This window comes from Leptonychotes weddellii, chromosome 15, assembly GCF_054177405.1.
Source record: "Leptonychotes weddellii isolate Sample4059 chromosome 15, ASM5417740v2, whole genome shotgun sequence".
NCBI lineage: Eukaryota > Metazoa > Chordata > Mammalia > Carnivora > Phocidae > Leptonychotes > Leptonychotes weddellii.
Genome location: NC_138383.1, coordinates 50,022,362 through 50,046,004, shown reverse-complemented (window position 1 = coordinate 50,046,004; position 23,643 = coordinate 50,022,362). Strand labels below are relative to the sequence as shown.

At 65.2% G+C, this 23,643-nt stretch overlaps 3 protein-coding genes across 20 annotated transcripts in view; 1 reads left to right on the top strand and 2 right to left on the bottom strand.

Annotated features, from left to right (window-relative positions):
* Window positions 1-6,982: 6,982 nt before the first annotated feature.
* CHRNE (cholinergic receptor nicotinic epsilon subunit) lies at window positions 6,983-11,184 on the top strand. Of its 2 annotated transcripts, XM_006743153.3 has the most exons (12): window positions 6,983-7,047; window positions 7,269-7,411; window positions 7,501-7,545; window positions 7,655-7,764; window positions 7,897-8,052; window positions 8,162-8,262; window positions 8,573-8,773; window positions 8,850-8,964; window positions 10,146-10,260; window positions 10,394-10,580; window positions 10,687-10,793; window positions 10,889-11,184. In XM_006743153.3, the coding sequence occupies exons 1-12, from the start codon at window positions 7,002-7,004 to the stop codon at window positions 11,036-11,038; spliced, it is 1,476 nt and encodes a 491-aa protein (XP_006743216.2). In that variant the 5' UTR covers window positions 6,983-7,001; the 3' UTR covers window positions 11,039-11,184. The 2 variants fall into 2 exon arrangements, with proteins under 2 accessions (XP_006743216.2, XP_030894852.2); XM_031038992.2 differs by lacking the exon at window positions 10,687-10,793.
* C15H17orf107 (chromosome 15 C17orf107 homolog) lies at window positions 7,022-10,091 on the bottom strand. Its single transcript, XM_081805866.1, has 4 exons — window positions 9,669-10,091; window positions 9,285-9,563; window positions 7,524-9,160; window positions 7,022-7,355 (listed from the first exon to the last, which is right to left on the bottom strand). Exons 1-3 carry the CDS (start codon window positions 9,693-9,695, stop codon window positions 9,062-9,064), a joined length of 405 nt encoding a protein of 134 aa, XP_081661992.1. The 5' UTR covers window positions 9,696-10,091; the 3' UTR covers window positions 7,022-7,355; window positions 7,524-9,061.
* Window positions 11,185-12,033: 849 nt separating the features above from the next.
* Window positions 12,034-23,643, bottom strand: part of MINK1 (misshapen like kinase 1) — a 42,867-nt gene continuing 31,257 nt past the window's right edge. For 2 of the 17 annotated variants that reach the window (XM_081805867.1, XM_081805876.1), the window contains exons 6-34: window positions 23,466-23,556; window positions 22,974-23,104; window positions 22,678-22,732; window positions 22,460-22,538; window positions 22,077-22,252; window positions 21,609-21,678; window positions 21,089-21,293; window positions 19,818-19,931; window positions 19,296-19,382; window positions 18,934-19,116; window positions 18,641-18,814; window positions 17,743-18,003; window positions 17,227-17,312; window positions 16,944-17,054; window positions 16,691-16,800; window positions 16,469-16,557; window positions 16,251-16,274; window positions 15,977-16,137; window positions 15,589-15,691; window positions 15,365-15,502; window positions 15,134-15,245; window positions 14,607-14,774; window positions 14,360-14,503; window positions 14,081-14,215; window positions 13,844-13,944; window positions 13,615-13,764; window positions 13,364-13,523; window positions 13,140-13,279; window positions 12,034-12,873 (exon numbers count right to left, since the gene is read on the bottom strand). In XM_081805867.1, coding sequence (XP_081661993.1) covers window positions 12,790-12,873; window positions 13,140-13,279; window positions 13,364-13,523; window positions 13,615-13,764; window positions 13,844-13,944; window positions 14,081-14,215; window positions 14,360-14,503; window positions 14,607-14,774; window positions 15,134-15,245; window positions 15,365-15,502; window positions 15,589-15,691; window positions 15,977-16,137; window positions 16,251-16,274; window positions 16,469-16,557; window positions 16,691-16,800; window positions 16,944-17,054; window positions 17,227-17,312; window positions 17,743-18,003; window positions 18,641-18,814; window positions 18,934-19,116; window positions 19,296-19,382; window positions 19,818-19,931; window positions 21,089-21,293; window positions 21,609-21,678; window positions 22,077-22,252; window positions 22,460-22,538; window positions 22,678-22,732; window positions 22,974-23,104; window positions 23,466-23,556 — 3,642 coding nt within the window. In that variant the 3' untranslated portion in view covers window positions 12,034-12,789. The remainder of the gene's footprint in view (window positions 12,874-13,139; window positions 13,280-13,363; window positions 13,524-13,614; window positions 13,765-13,843; window positions 13,945-14,080; window positions 14,216-14,359; window positions 14,504-14,606; window positions 14,775-15,133; window positions 15,246-15,364; window positions 15,503-15,588; window positions 15,692-15,976; window positions 16,138-16,250; window positions 16,275-16,468; window positions 16,558-16,690; window positions 16,801-16,943; window positions 17,055-17,226; window positions 17,313-17,742; window positions 18,004-18,640; window positions 18,815-18,933; window positions 19,117-19,295; window positions 19,383-19,817; window positions 19,932-21,088; window positions 21,294-21,608; window positions 21,679-22,076; window positions 22,253-22,459; window positions 22,539-22,677; window positions 22,733-22,973; window positions 23,105-23,465; window positions 23,557-23,643) is intronic. The other 15 variants (XM_081805868.1, XM_081805870.1, XM_081805869.1 and 12 more) reach the window with 15 other exon arrangements.

Below are 23,643 nucleotides of genomic sequence, written 5' to 3'. Positions count from 1 at the left end.
TCTCGACCTGAGCCGAAGGCAGACGCTTCACTGGCTGAGCCACCCAAGCGCCCCGAGTAGAACTGAATCCTTCTCAGTCGACTATAGGCCCGCTGTTTGCCATCGCTGATGTGGAGTAGAGTATTGGCAGGAGAAACGTTCTTGATGACTAGTTCTCTCCTAACAAAGAATATCAAATGAAGGGTCTTTTTCGTGATCTCATCACGGGACCGAGGGGACTTTTGGAAGGAAAATACGGTTGGGCAAGACAAAAACCTTCCCAAGAACATGGCCTGTGTGTCAGAAGTGTGTGCCCATAATTGTAAGGAGGGGAAGGCGAGGATGTGAACATGGAAGGAAAATAGGAATTGTGTGTGTGTGGTTTTTTTTAAAGATTTTATTTATTTATTTGACAGAGAGAGGGATATCGAGAGCAGGAACACAAGCAGGGGGAGTGGGAGAGGGAGAAGCAGGCTTCCCGCCGAGCAGGGAGCCCGATGTGGGGCTCGATCCCAGGACCCTGGGATCATGACCTGAGCCGAAGGCAGACACTTAACGACTGAGCCACCCAGGTGCCCCAGGTCTTATTTTTATTATTATTTTTTCAACTTTTAGAAATGGAGTCATAATTTATACACAGAGAAGCGCACCCGTGGCTTTTTAAAAATAGTTGAGTTCCACTTACTTCAAATACGAGTAGATACTGTGTGTTCACAGAAGAGGATCCCCAGTGGGAAGAGTCCACCGAGGCTTCTCGCGCCTTTTCCCTGTGAGGATGGCCCCCTCTTGGGGTTGGGGAGGAACCGGGCATTCCTAGTGGTGGCTCTTCTCAGACTCTGAACCACGTTCTCCTGGGCTTCCAGAATCCTCGGCAGGATCTGCGTGGCAGCAGTCATGCTCCAAACGGCCCTCTCTCTCTGGAGCCAAGCCCACGACGTTCTAGAAGGTTCCCTGGAATGCACCGTCTGTTCTCAGAGGAGAACTTACAGGAGACCTGGAATCAGGTGGCCAGAGTGCATTCCTCCTCTCCTGCACCCGTGAGTCCCCCAGACTTTGTAGCCACGTGAGTAAAGAGGTCACGTCCTGGGGAGGGTGTGGGCGTCCTCCTGGGCCGGGGGGACCCCTGGCTGCGTCGACCGCCCCAGATCCCCCCTCCTCTGCCTTCCCTCTCACCTCTACCTCCCCCATCTCTGTCTCTCTTGTTTCGGCTCCTCCCTGTGGAAGATTCTTAGTATGGAGTCTTCCCGTTTTCATCTCTCTCCTGAGGAACCAGTGGCCCTCCTGCTCAGGTCTGCGTTCCCCTCCGACACCAGGACCACTGCCCCCCTCCAAGCGTCTCTCCCCGCTCCCCATCGGTGGTGCTGTTACCCTTGGGGAGGCGCCCAGCGGCCCAGGTGCCCCACCACCTCATGAGCCTTGGATGGTTTTCAGGAACAGAGGAGATGAGTCGGCAGCTCTGGGTTTGTCATTTGCTTGCCTTTGGTTTATGGTTTGGACCTTACAGAAGTATTTTGTGGTTTTTCTTTATGGTCTCTGATTTGGGGCTGCAGGGGAGGGAAGAAAGAGGCCTTCTTCCCTTCAAGATAAGGAATACGCTGCTGCTGGCTTTATGTAGGACTTTCTTGATTTCATTTTATATTCAGATTATCTGGCCCACCGAGCAGCAGTCGGGAGCCGAGGGTCTGGTGGTTATTTTGATGATGGGTTTTCTAGTTGTCCCAACGGGATTTATCTGATTAAGGCTTATTTTCTATATTAATGTACTATTTTATCTTCAGATTCTCTTATACTGAACAAAAGCAGCTCAATCCTCTTCATCAGCATGGGTAAATCAATGTAACAAGATAGCCTTCACCCGCGGGTTTGGCAAAAATTGTCAAGCTTGATGCTGTTCTGTCCTGGGGAGGGCGCGAGGAAGACAAGCATTCTCGTACTCCATTGGCGTGAATGGTGTAAGCGGGTGGATGCTTTTTTTGGAGAAGAGTTGGGCAAAAGGCACCAACGTTTTTTGGGGTTTTGTTTTGTTAACACATGAACTTTTTGTCTCCGCTGTTTCCCTGCTAGGAATTTGCCCTCTGGATACATTTGCAAAAGCAGAGCAAAGAGGAATGCATAATTCTGCTCACGCCGCAGAGCAGGTGACCGCAGAACCCAGAATGGTCCGCATCTTCAGTGTCTACCGGTCGGGGCGGGATCCCTTACGTGGGGCGCATGCGTACCACGGAGCACTGCGCAGCATCTCAGGGGAATAAGGGGCCCCCGGGGCGCGGGCCACACGCTGCGCCACAGACCAGGTGAGAAGTTGCAGGAAGTAAACGCTCGGTTGCTTCTGAATCCATGTATATGCACATACACACACGTGCAGGACTTCGTCTAGAAAGATGCACATCAGGGGCGCCTGGCGGGCTCAGTCGTTAAGCGTCTGCCTTCGGCTCCCATCAGGATCCCAGGGTCCTGGGATCGAGCCCTGCATCGGGCTCCCGGCTCAGCGGGGCATCTGCTTCTTCCTCTCCCTCTGCCCCTCTCCCTGCTTGTGCTCTGTCTCTTTCTCTCTCAAATAAAAAAAAAATCTTAAAAAAAAAAAAAGGAAAGATGCACATTTAACAGAAGCTATTAGCCTTTGGGGAGAGGAACTGGGTGGAAGGAGGAATGATGTGATTTTGTGTTTTTTCGTCTACTTGGCACACAATGTTACGTTGGTGTCAAGTGTACGACCTAGCGATTCAACAAGAAAGGTTCGAGTTTCATCACGTCTATCTGGACTTTTCTGTGTTTCTAGTGATAGCGTGTGTTTATTTTTTTGAAGAGACACATTATTATTCCATTACAGATGCTCAAACATTGGGACAGGTAGGTTGTCATGACTGGAAGGAAAACAGAAGAATTGAAATTTCGGGATAACGGTTACCGCTGAGAAGGGTGCGGGGTAGTCTGTCGGGGGGTGGGGGGCACCGAGAGGTTTCCAGGGACGGTGGATGGTGGGCATGTGTTTATTATTGCTCTTTTAACTGTACAAATGTTTTCTATACATACTTGTACATGGTATACACTTTATAATTTTTTTTAAGATTTTATTTATTTATTTGACAGAGACAGACAGCTAGAGAGGGAAAACAACAGGGGGAGTGGGAGAGGGAGAAGCAGGCTTCCCGCAGAGCAGGGAGCCCGATGCGGGGCTCGATCCCTGGACCCCGGGATCATGACCTGAGCTGAAGGCAGACGCTTAACGACTGAGCCACCCAGGTGCCCCTACGCTTTATAATTTTAACAGAAGGCCCTATTAGGTGGGGCAGTAACTACCCTCAGGTTTTAGGTCGGCTTAATTTGACCTTGAGGCCATTCATTTGCTCTTGTATTTCAGACCTTCCTTTGCACTCCGCAGGCCCCTGCTTTATGCCTTTTTAGTTTCCTGCCTTCCCCTGTCTCCCTGACTCCTTAGTACTTTGCTCTCAATGCCACCAACCTGTGAACCTCTCCCAGTAATGTCCCTCCTTGGTCCTGGAGGGCAGGAAAATGCTGTATTCTGGGAGCAAATGGCTCAGACCTGCGCAAGAGTGGAATTATGAATTCATGAATTACCTACACTTTTATCAAAGACCTGCCGTCTGCCAAGCTGCTCGCTAAGTTCTGGGGATGGCAGGGGGAGCTGCCTAGGCCGGTCTGGCCAGCGCTGATGGGCGGAGGGAGGGCGCTGCGGGCCAGGCAGCCTGGAGGGGTCTGCAGGCCCGCGGTGTGGGGGAGAGGGAGAATCCGTGTAATAACGTTTGCCATTCCTACATCTAAAGGACAGCATGCGTTGCTTTTTTATTGTCAGAAGGATCTTTCTGGGTATTGTGTTATGGGGCATTTTTGTTTTCTTTATGCTAGTTTGCTTTTTTTAATGCTATTTTTTTTAAAGATTTTATTTATTTGAGAGAGAGAATGAGATAGAGCATGAGAGGGGGGAGGGTCAGAGGGAGAAGCAGACTCTCTGCTAAGCAGGGAGCCCGATGTGGGACTCGATCCCAGGACTCCAGGATCATGACCTGAGCCGAAGGCAGTCGCTTAACCAACTGAGCCACCCAGGCGCCCCTAATGCTACTACTTTTAAGTCAAAGGGAAATTTATTGGAAAGATGCAGAGGTGACTCGTTCAAAGGAAGTGCTGAACAACCAGCCTGCAGGTGATGGTGAGCGTAGCCCGGTCAGGGGTGGGGAGGCCAAGACCTTCTCTGGTCTGTGTGTCCCCAGTGCGTTGTCTCTCTCCGTGTGGCGACCAGCTGCCCCATGCCCCCGCATGTAAGCGTCCTGTCCGGTGCCCCCAGCAGAGCGCACCCTGCTTCCTGAGTCGTTGCCGGACAACACTGTCAGGGAAGGACTTCCTCGGGCCGGGCTTGGGCCGGTGTCCTCCCCTGGACCCACCAACCCTGGCCAGAGGGTGGGCGTCTCTAGGTACCTGGTAGATCCTCTGGGGTCCCCTGGTTGGAGAAGGAGGGACGGAGCTGGGAAGATGTTCCTTCGTTTGCACTGACTTATCTGTTCAGTTTGTCGAGTGCTTCTGATGTGCGAGGCTCTGGCCCTTGTGCTCCGAACACAGTAAGCCAGCAAGGTCTCAGCAATCAGAGAACGTGGGTGCTAGTGAGGGGGACAGTGTAGGAACCGGGGTCAGCTAGGCACTGTCCTGGCTCAGCTGAACCCACTCTCCCTGTTGACAGCAGGAAGGGGGGCTCTTTCTGTTGTGTGCAGAGGGGGCCTCATCAGACCAGCTTGGGGATCTCCACCGTGAGGGGACCGATGGCTAAGAATCCAGCCAGGCCACGGAGGGCGGCCGCTGCTCCAAGTGGGCGAAGGAAGTAGCTGCCTGTTAGGGTGCAATCTTTGGGTCCAGCCTGGAAGTCAAGGCGTCCCCAGGAACAAAACTGTCAGGCTTTGGGGTGTTCATGATAGAAGCACAAAGCCCAGGCCTGACTCAGGTACCTGAGCAGGAAGCTTGGTGCCTCCGGCACTTATCACCCTGAGCAAACCTGGAGGAAGACACGCTCAGCTCCGCGCCCGCACCAGCCCCGCGCCCAGCCCCCAGCCCTGCACCCGCCCCAGCACCGAGCTCCGCACCCGCACCAGCTCCGCGCCCAGCCCTGAGACAGTCTTAGGCCAACCCCATGCCCGTTCCTGGCCTGCACCTGCAGCCTCAGGGCCTCGGGCAGGGGGTTGGGAGGGCAGCAGGAACAAAGTCCGAACTTTGCCCCCGAAGAGGGCAGCCGCTATCACAAGAAAGCCGGGCCCACACCGCAGAAGGGCTTACAAAGGAGCGAGAAAAGGCAGGCTGGTCAGGATCCAGAGGAGCACAGAGCAGAGCTCGGTGGGAAAGGCGGGAGTGGTGGGTCCCCAGAACTGCCTTGGCCTGCGACATGGCCCCGTCTGTCCCAGGCCTCACGGAAGCCCCCAGGACACCTGGCCTGTGGAGCTGCTTCTTGTAACACAGGGAAGCCAAGTGACGCTGCGCCCCAGCTACCCTCGGACTACGCTGCTGTCCCCGAAGGTCGCCCCCTCCTGCTGGCCGCCGCGGTTTAATCCAGCTCTAGAATCCGAGTGGCTGGGCTAGGGCAGGGACTTGCAGGGCCCGTTCACGTCCCATAAATCCCTGCATTTGTCAGAACCCTTGGCCCAGGCGCTGGCCCAGGGGCCATGGAATAGACCGCAGCACAGATCCAAGCCAGTGCACCCACCGGCCGCGTGCATGGAGCTGAGCTGCGCCCAGCACATCCGCTCTGCGGGGCTGGAGGGGAGAGCGCGGAAGGGTGAGGCTGTTCGCCGTGGAAGGAGTGGCTTCAAGGCCGCCTGGGAAATGGGACAAGCTGCATGGACCCTCTGGCCTTTGGGGTCCTCGCTTGTAACACGGGGGCGAGGATGAGGGACCTCACAGGTAGAGGAAGGACACCCCAAAAGGACCGACATGCAAGCGTTTTGTCAAGTGTGAAAGGAACACGAGGTTACATGATCAGTAAAGCTGACTGCTGAAGCTCCTGCGTCACTGCCCACCCGCTCTAGTGACCGGGGGCCTGACCAGAGTCCTCCTTCGTACTTTCGGGACAACGGTAACCGCCTCCCCGGGTTAGCGTGAGGACGCAATGGGCAAGGCACGGAAGTGCAAGCGCAAACACGGACAGCTTCTTAAAGAAAAAACCAGATCCCTGGCACCCCAACTCTGGCATCCTCCTAACTCAGGGCTCTTTGGGGATGGAACCTAGGAATAGGAATTGTAAGCAAGCACCTCAGATGATGGACTAGGGTGGTCCAAGGACCCTTTAAGATAAAAACGAAAAGAATCAATTCAAGTGTGCTTGGGCGGGAAGGCGGTATCACCACGTGTGGCCGCAAGGTGGCAGCAGGGAGGCCAGGAGAAACGGGCGTCTGGGGCAGGTGCCGGGAGGGGCCGCGGGTAGGCCCACCTGGGATTTAGGCTGTGGGGGGGAGACGGCCCTATTGCCGCAGGGTCTCCTTGCCAGGTGGTGCGTTCCTGCCGAGTGAGCCCCTGCGGCCGCCTGTCCTAGTACCAGTTCTTTACGGAGACCTCGCCAGACTCCGCGGGCGGAAACCGCATTGCTGTGGCCTTGGCTGGGCCGGGGGTGGTGGTAACGTGTTCACGTGAGTGACAGGAGGCAAGGGGTGTCACCTGCACAGGGCGGCTTACTCAAGGGACACCAGCGCATGTTCAGAGCAGGGCCACCCCCTCCCCCCACCGCCAGGCTTGTGGTTCCAGGTGCTCCTCAAGGACCTGCACCTGCACCCGGTTGCTCCGGCCATAAGAGGGTCGGGTCTGTGGCCGCGGCGCCGGCCAAGCAGCGGGCAAAGGATGCTGGGATGGGGCAGCTGCCTCTGGGAGCAGCCAAATGTCTCTGGCTGCAGTAGCGGTGGGAAGAGGATTAGGTGACAGTCCCCTAACCCAGCCCGGAACTAACACCCCCCCTCCCTCCCTCCCACACCCTGGCCTGCTCCCTTAAAGCCTGCCAGGGCTCAGAATAACCCCGAGGACCCGACAGCGCGATGGCAGGGGCTCTGCTGGGCACCCTGCTCCTCTTGCAGCTCCTCGGTAGGGACAAGGGTCGGCCACACGCACGGGGATAGGGACGCCCAGGGACGGGGCAAAGACGGGAAACCGAGAAGCAGGCTCGGTGTCTGGCTCAGGAGACAGGGAAGAGCACAGAGCTCAGGGACACAGCAGCAGAGCCCTGTGCAGACCCGGAGGCAGCAGAGAGCCCCTCCCCCCAGCCCTTCCTCTGCAGCGAGCCCACCGCTTGACCCCATCCCCAGGTGGAGGTGAGGCGAAGAACGAGGAGCTGCGTCTTTACCACCATCTCTTCGACAACTATGACCCAGAGCGCCGGCCAGTGAAGGAGCCTGAAAAGAATGTCACCATCACCCTCAAGGTCACCCTGACCAACCTCATCTCCCTAGTAAGGTACCCCCGGCCCCCACCCCCGAGCCTGAAATTGCACTCCTGGCTCCGGAATCCCACTTCCACCATGCTGACCCTTGTGTGCAGAACGAGAAAGAGGAGACCCTCACCACCAGCGTCTGGATTGGAATCGTGAGTCCAATCTGGGGAACAGCGGGAGGTCTTGGCCCCTTTCTCCCAGTCTCCTGGGGTCACCAGATGGGAGATGCAGGGCACTGGCGCGACCATGCCCACTCCTTAGGACTGGCAGGATTACCGACTCAACTACAGCAAGGACGACTTCGGGGGTGTGGAGATCCTGCGGGTCCCTTCGGAACTCGTCTGGCTCCCGGAGATCGTTCTGGAAAACAAGTGAGCACCGGGGCGGACGGGGCAAGCCTAGGACTGGGGGCTGGGCTGCACCTGGCGGGAGGGGGCTGGGCTTGCTGGGAGGACGAGGGGGTCGCGGGCCCGGGCGGACGCCGCCTCTCCCGCGGCCCACAGCATTGACGGCCAGTTCGGCGTGGCCTACGACGCCAACGTGCTGGTCTACGAGGGCGGCTACGTGAGCTGGCTGCCCCCCGCCATCTACCGGAGCAGCTGCGCCGTGGAGGTCACCTACTTCCCCTTCGACTGGCAGAACTGCTCTCTCGTCTTCCGGTGGGACGAGCGGCGCGGGGGTGGGGGTGGGGGGGTGACTTCGGCGCGGTGGGGCGGGGGACGGGCCGGGTCCGAGCTTCCCCCGTGCGGGCCGGCCCTGGCTCCGCAGCTCGCAGACCTACAATGCCGAAGAGGTGGACTTCGTCTTCGCCGTGGACGACGCCGGCGAGACCATCAGCAACATCGACATCGATACCGAGGCCTACACTGGTGAGGCCTCCTCCTGCTCCGAACCCCCGCCCCTAGACGGGGTCCAGGGAGGGGATTCGCAGAGTGGGGGGCCCCAGGCCATTGAGGCCGGGGCTGGACACCGTCAGCCAGCCTTAACCTTGCCCCTCCCCCGAAAGCACTCTCGACGGTCGCGCCCGAGCGCCCCTCCCCGCCCGAACCGCCTTCGCCCCGACGGCCCAGACCTCCCGTGGCCCCACCAGCCAGGGCAGGCCGGCCACACCCTCTCCTCCGCCCGGAGCCCCAGGTGTGCGGGCCCTCGGGCCGGCTGACCGCGCCTCCCGCCCGGCAGAGAACGGCGAGTGGGCCATCGACTTCTGCCCCGGGCTGATCCGTCGCCCCGACGGCGCCTCCGCTGGCGGTCCGGGGGTGGTCGACGTTATCTACACGCTCATCATTCGCCGAAAACCGCTCTTCTACGTCATCAACATCATCGTGCCCTGCGTGCTCATCTCGGGCCTGGTGCTCCTCGCCTACTTCCTGCCGGCGCAGGGTAAGGGGCGGCCGAGACCCTAACCCCGGGCGCGCTGCTGGCGGCGAGGCCTGCTCTCACCGGGCGCTCCCACCAGCCGGCGGCCAGAAGTGCACCGTCTCCATCAACGTCCTGCTCGCCCAGACCGTCTTCCTGTTCCTGATTGCTCAGAAAATCCCCGAGACGTCGCTGAGCGTGCCGATGCTGGGCAGGTGACGGCGGAGGGTCCCCGAGGGGGCCCACACGCGCGGGCGGGGCCGCGGCCGCGCGACACGGGGAGCAGCTCCAGGGTCCCGGCCCGCCTGGGCTTTATTCGAGTGTGGGGCGGGGTTGGGGCGGCGGGGGGTTCTCCAGTCCCCCGTCCTCCGCGCTGCTGCTGGACACCACCTTGAGGTCCCCTGAGTATCTCTGTCGGGGGCGGGCCGGCTCAGTGCCCCGCCCCCCGCCCCCCGCCCCGCCGCGCCGCGCCCCGCCGCGCCCCGCCGCCTCCGTCCCCCAGCTCCTCCCCTCTCCATCTCCGTCCTGAACTCACCGGTCCCCCGGCGGTCCCGAGGCCCAGCTGACGCCCCCACTGCTGCGGGAGGGAGGCGGACCCCTGCAGGCCCCGCCCGCACAGGCACAGCCACGCCCCCTGCAGCACCAGCCGGGCACCCGCGCCCGCCGCAGCCCCCGCTCGCCGAGCCCCGTGCCCCGCGGCCTGGGCTACCCGGGCCAGCGCTCCGCCCGGGTCCCCGGCGCCTGGGGCTGGGCCCGGGCTGCCGGCGCCGCCGTCCAGTCTCCGCACCTCCTGCTGCAGCCACAGGGCTGAGATCTGCGGTGGGGGGTGCAGGAGTTGGTGGGGGATGCAGGGGTCTCTAAGCCCCTTCCCGCCCCTCGGCAGCCCCCCCGCAGCCCCCCGCAGCCCCCCGCGCCCCACCTCGAACAAGGTGGCGCCGAAGCTCATGACGCTGGCCGCGGCCTCTCTCAGCACCAGCCCCAGGGTGGGCTTCGGGGCGGGCGGCCCCTGAGGCTCCCGCGGCTCGCGGGACTCGAGCTCTCGGAACCTCTGCTCCAGATACTCGTGGGCTGCGGCCACAGCGAGTTCCAGGGAGGACAGGAGCGGGGGCTGCAGGGCCACCTGCACAAGGAGCGGGGGCGTCGGGGCCGTCGGGTCACCGGGCAGAGCTCACAGGGCCGTCAGCCGTGGGCGGGGCCGCTGGCGTAGCCTCACCTCCGTGGAGCTGTGGAAGTGGTAGACCCACAGCAGGGTTTCCAGGGAGCTGGGGGTCCCCTTCATGGCCGCCGGCGGAAAAGGGGGCATCCGGTCCGCGCGCGCCGTCTGGCCCCGCTGGGAAGGAGCACCGTCACCGGCGGGGAGGGGCGTTTGTGAGGTCACGCGCGGCGGGCCCCGCAGGTACCTCATCTTCGTCATGGTGGTTGCCACGATCATCGTCATGAACTGCGTCATCGTGCTCAATGTATCTCTGCGGACGCCCACCACGCACACCGTGTCGCCTCGGCTGCGCCACGTAAGCGCCGGGTGGGCGGGGCGCGGCCCCGGGTGGGCGGGGCGCGGCCCCGGGTGGGCGGGGCGCGGCCCCGGGTGGGCGGGGCGCGGCCCCGGGTGGGCGGGTCCTCGAGCGCGGCCCGCCCCGCCGCCAGGTCCTGCTGGAGCTGCTGCCGCGCCTCCTGGGCTCTGGCGCGCCCCGCGAGGCTCCCCAGACCACCTCACCGCCCAGGCGCGCGTCGTCCGTGGGCCTGCTGCTCCGCGCCGAGGAGCTGATACTGAAGAAGCCGCGGAGCGAGCTAGTGTTTGAGGGGCAGAGGCACCGGCACGGGGCCTGGACCGGTGAGAGGAAGGGCCCGGGCGGGCGGGCTGGCTGGCGCGGACGGCTGCGGCGGGGCGGGCGCCCCGGTGACCCTCCCCTCCCCTCCCCTCCCGGGCGCCCCACCAGCCGCCCTCTGCCAGAGCCTGGGCGCCGCCGCCCCCGAGGTCCGCTGCTGCGTGGACGCCGTGAACTTCGTGGCCGAGAGCATGCGGGACCAGGAGGCCTCCGGCGAGGTGGGACAGGCCCCGGGGGGCGGGGGCGGGTGGTCACCCGGAGGCCTCCAGTCCCTGGCGCCGCGGGAGACGCAGCTGAGTCCGCCCCTCCCCAGGAGGTGTCCGACTGGGTGCGCATGGGGAAGGCCCTGGACAACATCTGCTTCTGGGCCGCCCTGGTGCTCTTCGGCGTGGGGTCCAGCCTCATCTTCCTCGGGGGCTACTTCAACCAAGTGCCCGAGCTGCCTTACCCGCCGTGTCTGTAGACGGCTTCTCCCCCCGCCCCCATTTCCGGGAGGAAACCGATTTTCAAAAACATGCTGCTGGCCCATGCTGTGTTGTGATCCTTTACCCGCTGCCATAATAAATCCGCGCTTTGCCAACCTCACAAGAGGAGCTGTGCGCGCCCGCACGTGGGGTTGTCTGTGAGCACGTGGGGGTGTGTCTGCGCGCCCGTGGGGGGCGTGTCTGCGAGCACGTGGGGTCGTGTCTGCGCGCCCGTGGGGGGCGTGTCTGCGCGCACGTGGGGGTGTGTGCACACGTGGGGTGTCTGCGCGCCCGTGGGGGGCGTGTCTGCGCGCCCGTGGGGGTGTGTGCACACGTGGGGTCGTGTCTGCGCGCCCGTGGGGTGTGCGCGCACGTGGGGTTGTGCGCGAGCACTTGCGGTTGTCTGTGCGCACGTGGGGTCGTGTGCGCACGTGGGGGTGTCTGCGCACGTGGGGGGGTGTGTTTACGCACACGTGGGGTTGTCTGCGCGCCCGTGGGGGGTCGTGTCTGCGAGCACGTGGGGGGCGTGTCTGCGCGCCCGTGGGGGGCGTGTCTGCGCGCCCGTGGGGGGGGTGTGTTTACGCACACGTGGGGTTGTGTGCGCTTGCTTGTGTAGGTCTGGTCACCGGTCGGGAAATCGGAAGCAGAGGACAGTCCTCCAGAAACCACTCATCACCCCTCCATCCAGCCTTGCTGACCCCCCAGTTCTGAGGTCCCCCGGCCCCCGTGACCCTCTCGCCCTAGAAGTTGCTGCGTCTTTCTGGGTTGAAAACTGAAGGGGCCCCTCTACGGGACTTCACCTGAGGCGGCTGGAACCAGGAAGCCAGGCCCCTCCCTGGGGGAGACAAATGCCCTCGGTCCCCCCAAGGCCACAGGGATAGGGCCCCCTCGGCCGCCTCCTTCCTCCCTCCCTCCCTCCCTCCCTCCCAGCCCTGCTGGCTTCGCCGGTTGGTATCCAGAACTGGGAAAGAAAACAGTAAAACGGCCCGAGATGGTAGGAGCTGGTTGAATTGTCTTTATTAACAAACGGAATATCCAAGGCCACTACATTGAGGAGGGGCGGGGCAGGATGGGGCTACTTGCTGCTCACACTATATACAGAGGCAAGCAGGGGGGGGCGGGGGGCGAGAGCTCCCTGCTCCCTCCCCCCACCAGGGAAGGACAGAGGCTAGAAAGAAATGGGGTTGGAAAGGGGGAAATGTTTTGGCTGGCGGGGTCCCCCCTCCAGTCCCTGGGGTTTGGGGGGAGGGGAATCATTAAAGTGCTTTCAGAAAATGAGGAAATAGTCCCTGCCCCTGGAGTGGCGGGCGACCCCCCTGAAACCTAGGGCCCAGTGACCCCCCCCAGGGTCTGGTACATTCAAGGGGGGAGCCGGCTCCCCTGACGTGCAAATGAAGGGGCCCAGGGCCCTGCCCGGTCAGCAGCACTGGGGTCTGGGGTCCACGCCCCAAGCACTCTCCTCTGAAGCGGAGAAAAGGGGGGGGTGGGGCTCGGCCCTCCCGATTCCGGGGAAGGGGAAGCTGTACCTGTCCCCGGAATTGGGACAGGCACAGTTCTGGGGAGAGAACGTATGGGGAGGGGGGGCGGGAGAGAGAGAGAGAGACAGGATGGTCACGTGATCACAAAAGCATCAGGGGTCAGAGGTCACGTTCCCAGCAGGCTCCAGTGAATCAAACCAGTCAAAAGCAAAAGCCCGGGGAAGGGAAAGAAGGGCGGCCTGGGGGGTCTGGCTGTGGGGGCGGCCAAGCCGTCACCAGTTCATGATGCAGTTACGGTTCAGCGTCATGAAGTAAACCTGGCTGCTGCCCCCGGAGCGCACTGAGGCGAAAAACACCTGTGGGGCAGGACAAGTCGGCACTGAGGGCTGGGGGGGGGGGTCTCGGTTAACTGGGAGCAGGAGGGGGACAGCTAGAAACTGCAGAATGTAGTCCGAGATGCGTGGGGAGAGGCAGCCGGCGACCACGGGAAGGAGTCTGGGGAGCAGGGGGGCTCCCAGAAACTGAAGGCCAGAGAAGGGCAGGCTGCGCTGCAGGCTGTGCCCCCAGGACCCCCTCCAGGAAGACCCCACGGCCAGCCCGGGCCAGGACAAGGGGCTCCCACCTTGTCGTTCCGCTCGCACAGGAACTTGAGCCTCTGCGCCCGTTTGTGCATGAAGACGCCGTCCAGGTGGCCCGTCTCCACCGAGCGGATCTCAATGGCTTTCTCGCCCCAGCCCATGATCTGGTTGGAGCAGATGTAGGCTGGGGGCGAAGGGGGTGAGGGCAGTGAACGGGCTGCAGCTCCGGCCCGGGGGGCTGGGGGCGCGGGGCGGGCGCCTCACTCACCCACGGAGGTGGGCATCTCTCCCCACTGCAGCACCACGTCCTTGATGATCCGCCCGTAGGTGTTGACGTAGACGCCCTCGTCCTCGTAGCAAAGCAGCATCTCCATGCCGTCCGTGTTGGGGAGGAAGATGATGGCGTGCGGCGTGATCTGACTCTGGATCTGGGGAGCAAGGGTGGGCTGCAGGCCGCGCCCCCGGAGCCCGGGGGCTGGTGGCCGCGCCCCGGCCCCGCCCCCGGCCCCGCCCGCTTACGTGCACGGGGATGTAGACGTCGTAGCTGTTTCCCGAGTCCACGTCCACGGCGTGGAAGCCCGCGCTGGAGCCATAAATGACCTTGAGCCGCTGACCCTCTTCCACTGTCAGGTCGACCAGCAGGGGGCGGTGAGGGAGGTCGGCGAAGGACTGCGGAGGGGAGAGGGGCTCAGGGGCCGCGGCCACGGCCGGTAGTGCCGGGCGGGTGGGGGGGCCGCGCCGGGGCTACCTTGAAGGCCATGAACTTGTGGTAGGGCTTGGGCGCCCAGGCGTACACCTCCACGGAGCTCTTGAGGGCGATGACCAGGAACTTAATGCGCTCGTATTTCACTGGGGGGCAGGGAAGGAGAGGGTCCCGCCGGCGTGTCACCGGGCGCGCCCCCGCCTCCAGTCGCCCAGGCTCAGCCACGCAGCCCAGACCCCCGGTTCCGTCTCCTCCTCAACCCCTCTGCGGTGACCTCCTCACCCACGCGGTAGTGCCCGCAGCCCTCCATGTCCCCCACGGTGGTCCAGCCCTGCTTCTTCTCCACTTCTGGGTCATTGTGCAGAATCTTGTTCCGGAGCCAAGACAGGTAATAGACCCGCAGTTTATTCCTTTTCCCTGAGGGCGGACACACAGCCCTCACCGGGGGTCCAGCGCCCGCCGCCCTCGGTCGTCCGCACCCCACGGGGGCCGCCACGGGAGCCCCGCCCCCCCGGGCCTGCAGGTGGCGACAGAGAGCCCGGGGGTCCCCGCCCCGCGTGCCTGAGATGGTGATGAGCAGGTTGAGCCCTTCCAGCACGTCCATCTGCTGGAAGCGCCGCCGCCCGATGAGCCCGTACACCTTGCCCTGCCCGCTCCGGTCCAGCAGCATCAGGCCGTTCTCCGTGCCCACCAGCAAGTTGACGCCTGCAGCGGAAGCGGAAGCCGGAGCGCGGTCACCAGCAGCCCGGCCTCGCCCGGGCCGGAGCGCGGGGCCGCGCCGCAGCCCGCTCTCCCGCCCCCGGCTCACCCCACAGGGCCGCGCAGAGGATCTCTGAATTGAAGCGCTTCTTGTACTTCCGAATCTCGGGCGTCTCGCTGTGGGCACGGGTGTTGGTGGGGTTCACGTTGACCACGGAGCCTTTCCGCACGTCGTACTGGAGCTGATCCAGCCGGCTGCCCTCCCCCCCAACCAGGGCTGCCGGAAAGAGGAGAGGGGGAGGGGGAGGAGGGCTGCAGCCCCCTCCCCCGTCCCTCCTCACCGCACCCCTGCATTTGGCGGGGTGGGGGGGCCTCCTCTGAGTCCTCAGCAGGACCAGGGAGGGGTAGACAAAGGAGGCGGTGCGGGGAAGGGTGGAAATAGGGCAGGAGGCCTGGCAAAATCCCCGTCTTGTCCCTCGGGTGCCCGGGCCGCTCGCAGCATCTTTCCCGGGGGCCAACGGGGCCTCAGGCGGCCCCGCTGCCTCTGTCCCCCGCAGGCGCTCGGGACCAAGCGGAGGCCGCGGCCGCCTGCGCCCTCCCCGCGGCCTCGCGCCTCGCCGGGCCTCCCGTCCTCACCTGTGATGGGGATGGTGTCCCCACTGCCTCCAGGCTGGTAGATGCCTAGGTCCACAAACATCGTGAACGAGCTCTTGCCAGGGGCCTTCACCAGCCCGCGAGACTGGTACTGCTGGGGGGGGCACTGCGGTCAGGCAAACCCGCGCGACCCGGGCGCCCCCCCCCGCGGCAGGGCCCCCCAGCACCCCCGCCCGCCGCCGCGCGGCTCCAGGGCTGCCTGTGCCCACGTACGTCGCCGCCTCCGTCCTTCGAGGGGGGGCTGTGACCTTTGCCGCTCTCGGTGGGCGAGTGGCTGGGCTGGACCACGTCGGGGAGGTTGGTGTAGCCGTTGCTGTCCGCGTGCAGCAGGCTGCGCTCCTCTTCGGGGGTCTGAGGGACAGAGGGGAGGGCGCCAGTGCCGGGCGGAGGAGGGGGCACGGCCGGTGCTCGCAGCAGGGCGGGGCGGGTCCACTCACGCGCTGGACCACCATGGTGCCGCCCCCATAGGGGGTCTGGGTCCCGGCTATCTCCTCCACGTCGTGGACCACCATGGTGCTGACGCTGTCCGTGTCCCCGTCACTGCCGCGGGACAGAGGACTGTCGTCAGCCCCTGGGTCCTGCCCGTGGCAGGGAGCGGAGAGGGAGGCCCAGTGCCCTCCCCGCCACTCACACTGCCCGGGAGTGGGGGGGTCCGCCTGCTGGCGCCCAGGGGGCAGCCCACCCTCAGCTGCCACGGCAGCGGGCGACATGGGGACGCCAGCCCAGACCCCGTTCTCTAGAGGAGGGGGGCCTGACCGGCAGTGGTAGCTAGGGTCCCCCAACCTAGGAAAGGGGGAGCCTGCCCTCCCCCAGGGCGCCCCATACCGGGCCCCGGGGGTGTCTCTGCTCCCCTCGGATGGCTCGCCGTTGCTTTCCTCCTCGTCGTCGCTGCTCTCCACCTCCTCGCTGGACGACGAGTAGTCCATGGCCTTCTTGGGAGGCCGCGGGGCCTCGTCCAGGGCTCGCTCTTTCAACAGCACGAAATCCTGCAGGGGGGGCGGCACGTGAGGAGGGGAGAGTGGGGAGGGAGGGGGCGGGAGCAAAGGGAGCCGGAGGAGAAGGGGCAGGCGACAGGGGGCCCCAAGCAGGCCATACTGACCTCACCAATGGCGCGCTTATAACTCTGGGAGGGGCCGCAGGGGTGCAAGGGCAGCCGGGAGGAGCAGGAGAGAGGTGGAGAAAGGTCAGTAGCTGAGAAGCGCGGCCCGCGGCCCCTGAGCCCCGGGCTCCAGAGGGCCCGGCCCGGGCTCCGGGGGCTCCGAAGCCCCAAGCCCCCCCCGGGAGCAGACGGGGCCGCAGCCGCCTCTGATGACTTACTGCGGGCCGGCCTGGCCGGGAGCGGTGGTCCTCAGGCTTGGCCTTGTGCCCGGGAGAGAGCACTGGGGAGTGATCCAGTTTGGAGGAGGCTGGATCAGGCAGGGTGGGAGAAGGGAGGTCACGGACACCTGGCCACCCTCGGTGACCCACCGCCCGCCCGGCCCCCGGGGCAGGGTGCATCGGACAGTCCAGCCCGCAGGCCGCAGAGGGGGCACGCCGCACCTCCCACGCGGTTCCGCTCCAGCGAGCCAGCCTGCGGCAGGTGCCCGTGAGAGGGGAGGGCGCCTTCCGGGCGCTCCCAGCCAGGGTCGCTCCTCCTGAGGTCGGGGTTGCTGTGGGAGGGCAGAGGCAGGTCAGGAGGACAGGTGCCCCCCTCCAGCATGGAGCTAAGGCACAGAGGGGGCCGCCACCAGGGGTGGGGGGAAGCCTGTGGCAGAAGCGAGGGCGGGAGTGAGTGGGGGGGCAACTCCATTACCTACAGGCGTTGGGCGGGCCAGGGGGCTGAGCGGGGGGCCCTGGAGGCTTGGGGGGGCCCCGCTCTGCCCGCCTTTGCAGATAGATTTGCCAGGCGGAGTTGCTGCGAGGTCTGTGGAGGGAGCACAGGGGTGCCGGGGGGCGGGGCAGGGGGCGCTGAGGTGACCGGGGTGGGGCTTGCCCACTCCTAAGTGGGTAACCTGGCAACCTCTCCTGTGCCCCCCCAGCCCTCCCCGCCCCCCACCCCGGGGCCACCATGCAAACCACCCCCCCCGGGGGGCTACCTGGCGCGGACAGCCTGAGTGGGCCGGGCCCCTCCGGCCCCGCTGGTGTTGAGGGCAGCGGCGATGGAGGAGGTCCTCTGAGGCACCTGAAGTGGGGGGGTCAGCGCATGGTGCCAGCGCCCTGCTGGCCGCCCCTCAAATGCATCCTCGCCTCGGCCCCAACAGGTGTTCTCCCCGGCTTCCGCGGACCCGCAAACCGAGATTAGGGAAGCTCGCGGATTTTCCACTGTCACGAAGCTGGGACTCCAGCCCAGCAAGTCTGCCCCCCTGGGGCTCCCCAAAAGCCCTGGGCATGCTTCCGTTCCCTCACTGGGCCCCCGGAGCAGGGACGCAGTCCCAGAGCAGGCAGCCCGCCCTCTGGCCTGTAAGCTCGCGGGACAGGGCCCAGGGCAGGTGCCTGGCCCGTCTCTTCCCTTCCAGCCCGGAACCCCATCTCCACCTTGCCCACCCCCCCGCAACTCCTCCTTTTCCTTCTGGTTTCTCTCCTCTTTCCTGGTCCTGAGGCAGGGCCCTTACCTTGGGTGGGGCCTCAGGATCGGGCCGGACCCAGGCTGGGGGGTTCGGGCTGGGGCCGGGCCCTTCGGAGGTGGGATCTGAATTCTGGCGGATGACGGCTCCTCGGGCGCCGGGCGTGGCAGTGGGCGTGGGGACGGCGGGGTCAGGCTCACGGGAGGCTGGGAAGGCAGCCAGGTTTCGGGTGGGCTGGTCCTGCAGGGACTGGGATCGGGGCACAGGCGCTGCATATGGCTTCAGTGGGACCCGGTGCGCCACCAGGCTCTGCAGGGAAAGACCAGGGAGGGTGGGCTGCCCGCTCTGGGAGGAGGGGGTGAGGAAAGCCTCTGGCTTCCAACTGTCCGTCCGAGGAGAGGGGTTCTGGAAGCCCCAGAACAGGTGGGACAGGACCAGACTCCTGCACGGCAGGCAGGTGGCTGTCTTTGCCCCCACACCCTGAGATCCGTGACCCCGGCTGAGGGGTGTGTGCGTACATGCGTGCGGGTGCATGTGTGTGCATGTATTGTGTGTGCGTGAACTTGTGCATGCGCATGTACTGTGTGCGTATGTGTGCACGCGTGCGTGTGTGCATGCGTGTGAGTACACGGCTGTGTCACAGGCATGCAGAGGGAGGCTCCCGCGTGTGCGTGCGTCTGTGCATGTATCGTGTGCGTGTGTGCGCATGCATCGCGTGCAGGTGTGCGTACGTGTGCACGTGTGCGTGCGCGTGTCTGTGCACATATTGTGTGCGTGCACGTGTTGTGTGCACGTGTATTATGTGCGTGCGTGTGCGCATGCATCGCGTGCAGGTGTGCGTACGTGTGTGCACGTGTGAGTGTGTGCGGGCGCATGGCTGTGCCACAGCCATGCAGAGGGAGGCTCCCGCGTGTGCGTGTTCACACGGGACCGGGGAGAGGCTCACCTTGTGCGGTCCCTCCTGGGGCTCCACCGGCCTCTGCATAGGAGGAGTTTGGGAAAGGGGGCCCGGGGGCCCTGGGGCGGCCTGGGGGAGGGGGGGCTCAGGCCCTGCGCTGCTGGGCTTGGTCTTGGCCAAGGGGGAGTTCTGCTGCTTGTTCATCCTCGTTCTCTCCTCGACCTGCGGCGTGAGAGGGGCGCGAGCGGCCGACTTTGCTTCCCCGTCCTCACAGCCACCCCCCCCCCGCCCCTTCCCCTCCGGCTCCCGCCCTCAGGCCCACGGGGGGCGGCGGCCAGTACCTCTCGGGCCCAGGCCGGCTTGTCGGTGGGACCGGCGCCCCGGCCGTAGTGGTACAGGGCCTTCCTGTCCCCGGGCAGGCCTTGCTGCTGCTGGAGGGACTTGAGGTAGGCGTGCTCCTGCTGCAGCTGCCTCTGGAGCCGCTCGGACTGCCGCTGCTCCTCCAGCTGCTTCCGCTTGTACTCCTGGGCCCAAGGGTAGGGAGAGCCGGCTCAGCGCGGCCCGGAGCGGAGGCAGGCAGGCCCTTGCTCCAGCTGCCCGGAGGTCGCCTGGCCGGGTCCCCTTCCCGGAAGTGTCCCCGTCCCTTTGCGGCACAGAGGCTCTGCATCCGCTCCTTCCCAGAGGAAGCCGGGGGCCCCGTTACCAGCAGCAGGGCCTGTTCTTGGAGCAGCTGTTGCTGGAGGATCTCGAGCTGCCGCTGCTCCTCCTCCAGCCTGTGACGTATATACTCCTGGGGGGCGGGGGGGGGGCAGAGGGCGGGGGGGGGGCGGCGGCGTTGGAGGACGGGATCGGTGGGGTGAGGATGAGGAGGAGAGCGGGCAGAATCAGAGAGAGGGTAGATGGGGTGGGATGAGCCCCGGGAGGGCAGGCGATGAGGAGGAAGCCAGGGTGGGGGTCCCGGGAGGGAAGGTGCAGGGGTGGGGAGTGGAGGACGGGGCAGAGAAATGGGGAATGAAGGCACAGAGACAGGAGGAGGGCAGGAGCCAGGGCGCGGGTTGAAGGGTGGGAGAAAACAGAGAGAGAGTGAAGCTGGAAAAGATAGGAGGAATCCAGGGGACGGGAAAGCCGGGGGGGAGGGCGCCGGGCGCAGGCAGGCGGGCAGCAGGAGCAGAGGGGAGGCCGGGCAGGGAAGGGGTGAGTCCGGTGTGCACTGGGGGCGCTGTACCTGCTCGCGCTCGGCCTGCCGTCGCTCCTCCTCCCGCCGCAGGGCCTGCATGTCCCCGAGCCTCTGCTGCTCCTTCTCCTGCAGCTTCCGCTGCTCCCGCTCCCGCCGCTGTTGCTGTGGGTGCGAGGAGGTGCTCTTCAGGCCCGGACCGGACACTCAGCCCCGGAAGGGGTGCCCGGCCGGCCTCCGGCGCCCGCTGGCAAGGGGACCCCTACTGGACGGTGCGGGCAGGCCTTCTCCCTGGCGCTGCCGGGGAGAGGCGGCGGGGAACGGCTGCGGGGGACTGCTGCCCCTGGGGGCCGCCTCCTCTGTCCACTCCTCCACCAAGCAAGCCAAGCCACGGCGGCACAGTGCCCGACGGCTAGGCGTCCAGCCCCTGGCGCTCACCCCCATCCCCACCGCCAGCGGCGCGGGGTGGGCCGCACGGACAGCCTCTGGCCACAAGGGGGCGGCAGGCGCCCGCGCAGAAGCGCCGGGTCCAGGCGAGTGTGTCCAAACTAGAGGGGGGGCCGGCGGAGGGGCCCCTGCAGCCCGGAGCCCCGTGTGCCCTGCCCGTCCCCGCGAGGGGGACGCCGTGGCACGCGCGGCGCTGCGTCCGTCCGCCCGCTGCCGGGCATCTGCGCGCCCCCCCACTCGCCCACCGTGCCCGGCTCAGCAGGGACAGGGGCTGCTTTGCGGGGAAGCAGACGGGTATCTCCTAGGACTTGGACGATTTTCCTGTTAAGTCCGGCTCTCCGCGAACTCTGAAATCATGTAATTGCTTCAACAAAAGTCCCCACGCTGAAGGCCGTATTTACACCTTCTCCTTCCCCACCAGGTCCCTCCCGCAGAATAAACGCATCTAAGTACGATGTATACAGATGCGCGCCTTTTAAGTTGGCGATTTAAAAACTCTGTTTAAAAATAAGACTATTAATTAAAAGGTATTTCTCCCACCACCTCCAATGTCCAAGTGACAAGACTGCTTTCCAGCAAATCGAAGCCCACGCAACCAAAAAGCACAGGAGGGTCTTTAGACAGGGCTGCCGCCCAGGACGCCGCAGTGCGTGCGGACACCCGAGATCCCGCGCGACGGACGGGGTGGCGGCTCCGCGCACGCAAGGGGCGGGACCAGCCTGTCCGTGCGGAAGGCGTCCACTCTGCGGGCCGCCGACACCCCGCACGCGGGGCCACCCCGCACGCACGGCCGGCGGGGGCAACGCGCCTTTGCGCACAGGTCTGAGGGGCCGCGGAGCTCCCTCCCCCCCCGCCTCGCCCGGGGGCCGCCCCACCTCCTCCACGCGCCGCCGCTCCTCCTTCTGCTCCTCGATGCGGCGCTGGCGCTGGTGCAGGAGGTGCTTGATGTGCGCCTCGGGGTCGCGCTGCTGCTGCTGCTGCAGCTGCTGCTTCAGCGCCTCCGAGTTGCTCTTGTTCTCCTGCTGCAGCCGCAGGAACTCCCGGCGCAGCGTCGACTCCCCGGGCACGTTCATGATGGAGCTGGGGCCGGGCGGACGGCGCGGGGGTCAGCGCATGCGCGGGGCTCAGGGCCGGCAGCCCTCGGTGGGCCGCCCCCCCCCGCTCCTCCAGCCCCCGCCGCGGGTGTGTGGGCTCCACCGCTCCAACCCCCACCAACCCCCACCGCCCCCCACCGCAGGCCGGCGGCCCCCACGGCAGGAAGCACGGCTGCCCCTGAGCTGGGGCTCTACCCCCCTCCGCCCACCGCAGGGAGCATGGCTGCCTCTACGCCGGGCCTCTGCCTCTGCACCGCCCCCCCCCCGCCGACCAGCGGCCGTGGCCGGGGCTGTGGCCCACCTGGGCTCGCCTTCCTCCCCGTGGCTGTCGTCCTCCTCCTCGCTGCCGCTGTACTCGTACTCCGTCTCCTCTGCAGGGGGAAGCCCACCACTGTTCCTTCACCCGGCGCCCCAGACCCCACCCCGGGCCGGGAACCTTCCATGGAGCTGACCAATGCGGTCCGCGGGGAGGGCCGCGCACCTGCCCCCGCCCGCCTCCTTGGAACGTGGGCCCGGGCAGACCCCACAGCGGGCAGGCCATGGCCAACCGCCGCGCACGTACGCCCGCACCCGCTCACCATGGAGCCCCTGTCAGGCTGTAACAGGGTGGCCCTGGGTGGGGGAGGTTGCCTGGGATGGGGGGGGGTGGACGAGGACAAATTCTCCTGGGGCTGAAAGTTTGGGGAGAAGGGCTCCCCGGCCCGGGAGGACTAGGCCCCAGAGGGGGGAGCGGGGCTGCCGAGGAGGACCTCCCTGCTGGCCCGCTGACCTTTCTCGCCTCGCTTCTTCCGGGAGCGGTCGATGTGGTCCTTGAGCTGGATGCGGACCTGCCGCTCCGTGGGCTGGTCGCGGATGAACGGGAACTTGAGCAGCTGCTCCGTGGGCGGGCGGCTCAGGTAGGTCTTGATGAGACACGTGTCAATGAAGTCGGTGAACTTCTTAGACCTGGAAGGGAAGGGGGCTCACGCTGGGAGGGCCCCTCGCAAGGGGGGGGGTCAGAGGTGGGAGAGGGGAATCATCCGTCCAAGAGCCACCTGGGTTTCCCTCGGGTCTTCTCTGCATCCCAACCCCAGCCCCAGCCCCCACCCCTCTGTGGTGCACCCCCGCACTGGACACAGGGGTGAAAGTGGGGGGCCTGGTCCAGTGACCTACCATTTCTTGGACTTGAGTCTGGGGGGTGGGTTCCGGGGGATGAGGAAGAGGGCTCGCATGGGATGCATGTCACACAGAGCTGGCACGTGAGGGGGGACACCATGAGTCCCTCTCCTGGCCCCCGAGAGCCTCAAGGAGCCCCTCCCACCATGACCCCCCCATGGCCCCCCTCCCCACAGCCCCTCTGGGGCTCCCTCCACTCCCGGCTCCACACTTACGGGGGGCCCCCTCTGCCATCTCGATGGCTGTGATTCCTAGAGACCAAATGTCACTCTGCAGAGGGGAGAGGAGGAGGGACGGAGCATGTTCCTGATGGCCCTCTGCCCCCACCATCTCGGCCTCTTCAGAGCCACTTCCTGGGCTCCAGCCGACCCCACCCCTCACTGCCAGCACACCATCACACCTTCGCTGTGTCACCCGGCCCCTCTGGGCCCCCGGTGTCTTCAGTCTACCCACCACCCCATCCCCATCCCGCCCTCGGCTGCCTCCGCGCGCCCTGCCTCCCGCCCCGTACCCTGTAATCGTAGGTGGCATCGGGGTTCTCGTCACAGGCGATGACCTCCGGGGCCATCCAGTAGGGGGTCCCGATGAAAGTGTTCCGCCTGCCCACAGTGCGGTCCAGCTGAGCACTCACCCCAAAATCCACTGGGAAAACACGGAGGGAGGGGTTATCATGGAGGGTCTTGGTGCTGGCAGGTGCGTGCCCCAGGGGCAGTGGAGGTCCTAGCCTCTGCAGACATTCCCGGACACCTCTGCCACCCATCCACTTCCCCCCCCGCATCTTGGGGGAAAACCAATGTGAAAGGGCCAAGGGACAGGCTGGAGGGACCTGCACAGCACCTGGGACACAGAGGTAGCGGGGGGGGGGGGGAACTGCGGGACTGATTTCCAGCAGGGGGGGGCCCTTGCAGGGGAGGAGATGGGGAAGGGCAGGAGCAAGACTCCCAGCCTCTCACTCTGTCCTGCAGGTCAGAGAGCCCCATCTGCCGCGAGGGGACGGGCGTACCTAGCTTGACCTCGGCGTTCTCCGTCAGCAGCACGTTCTGCCCCTTTATGTCCCGATGGATCACCTTGTGGGCATGGAGATGGGCCAGACCCTGCAGCGGGAGGGTGGGCGGGGAGGTGAGCGAGCAGAGGGGGGGATGGGGCAGCCCCTCCCCACGCTGGAGCCCAAGCGCAGGCTG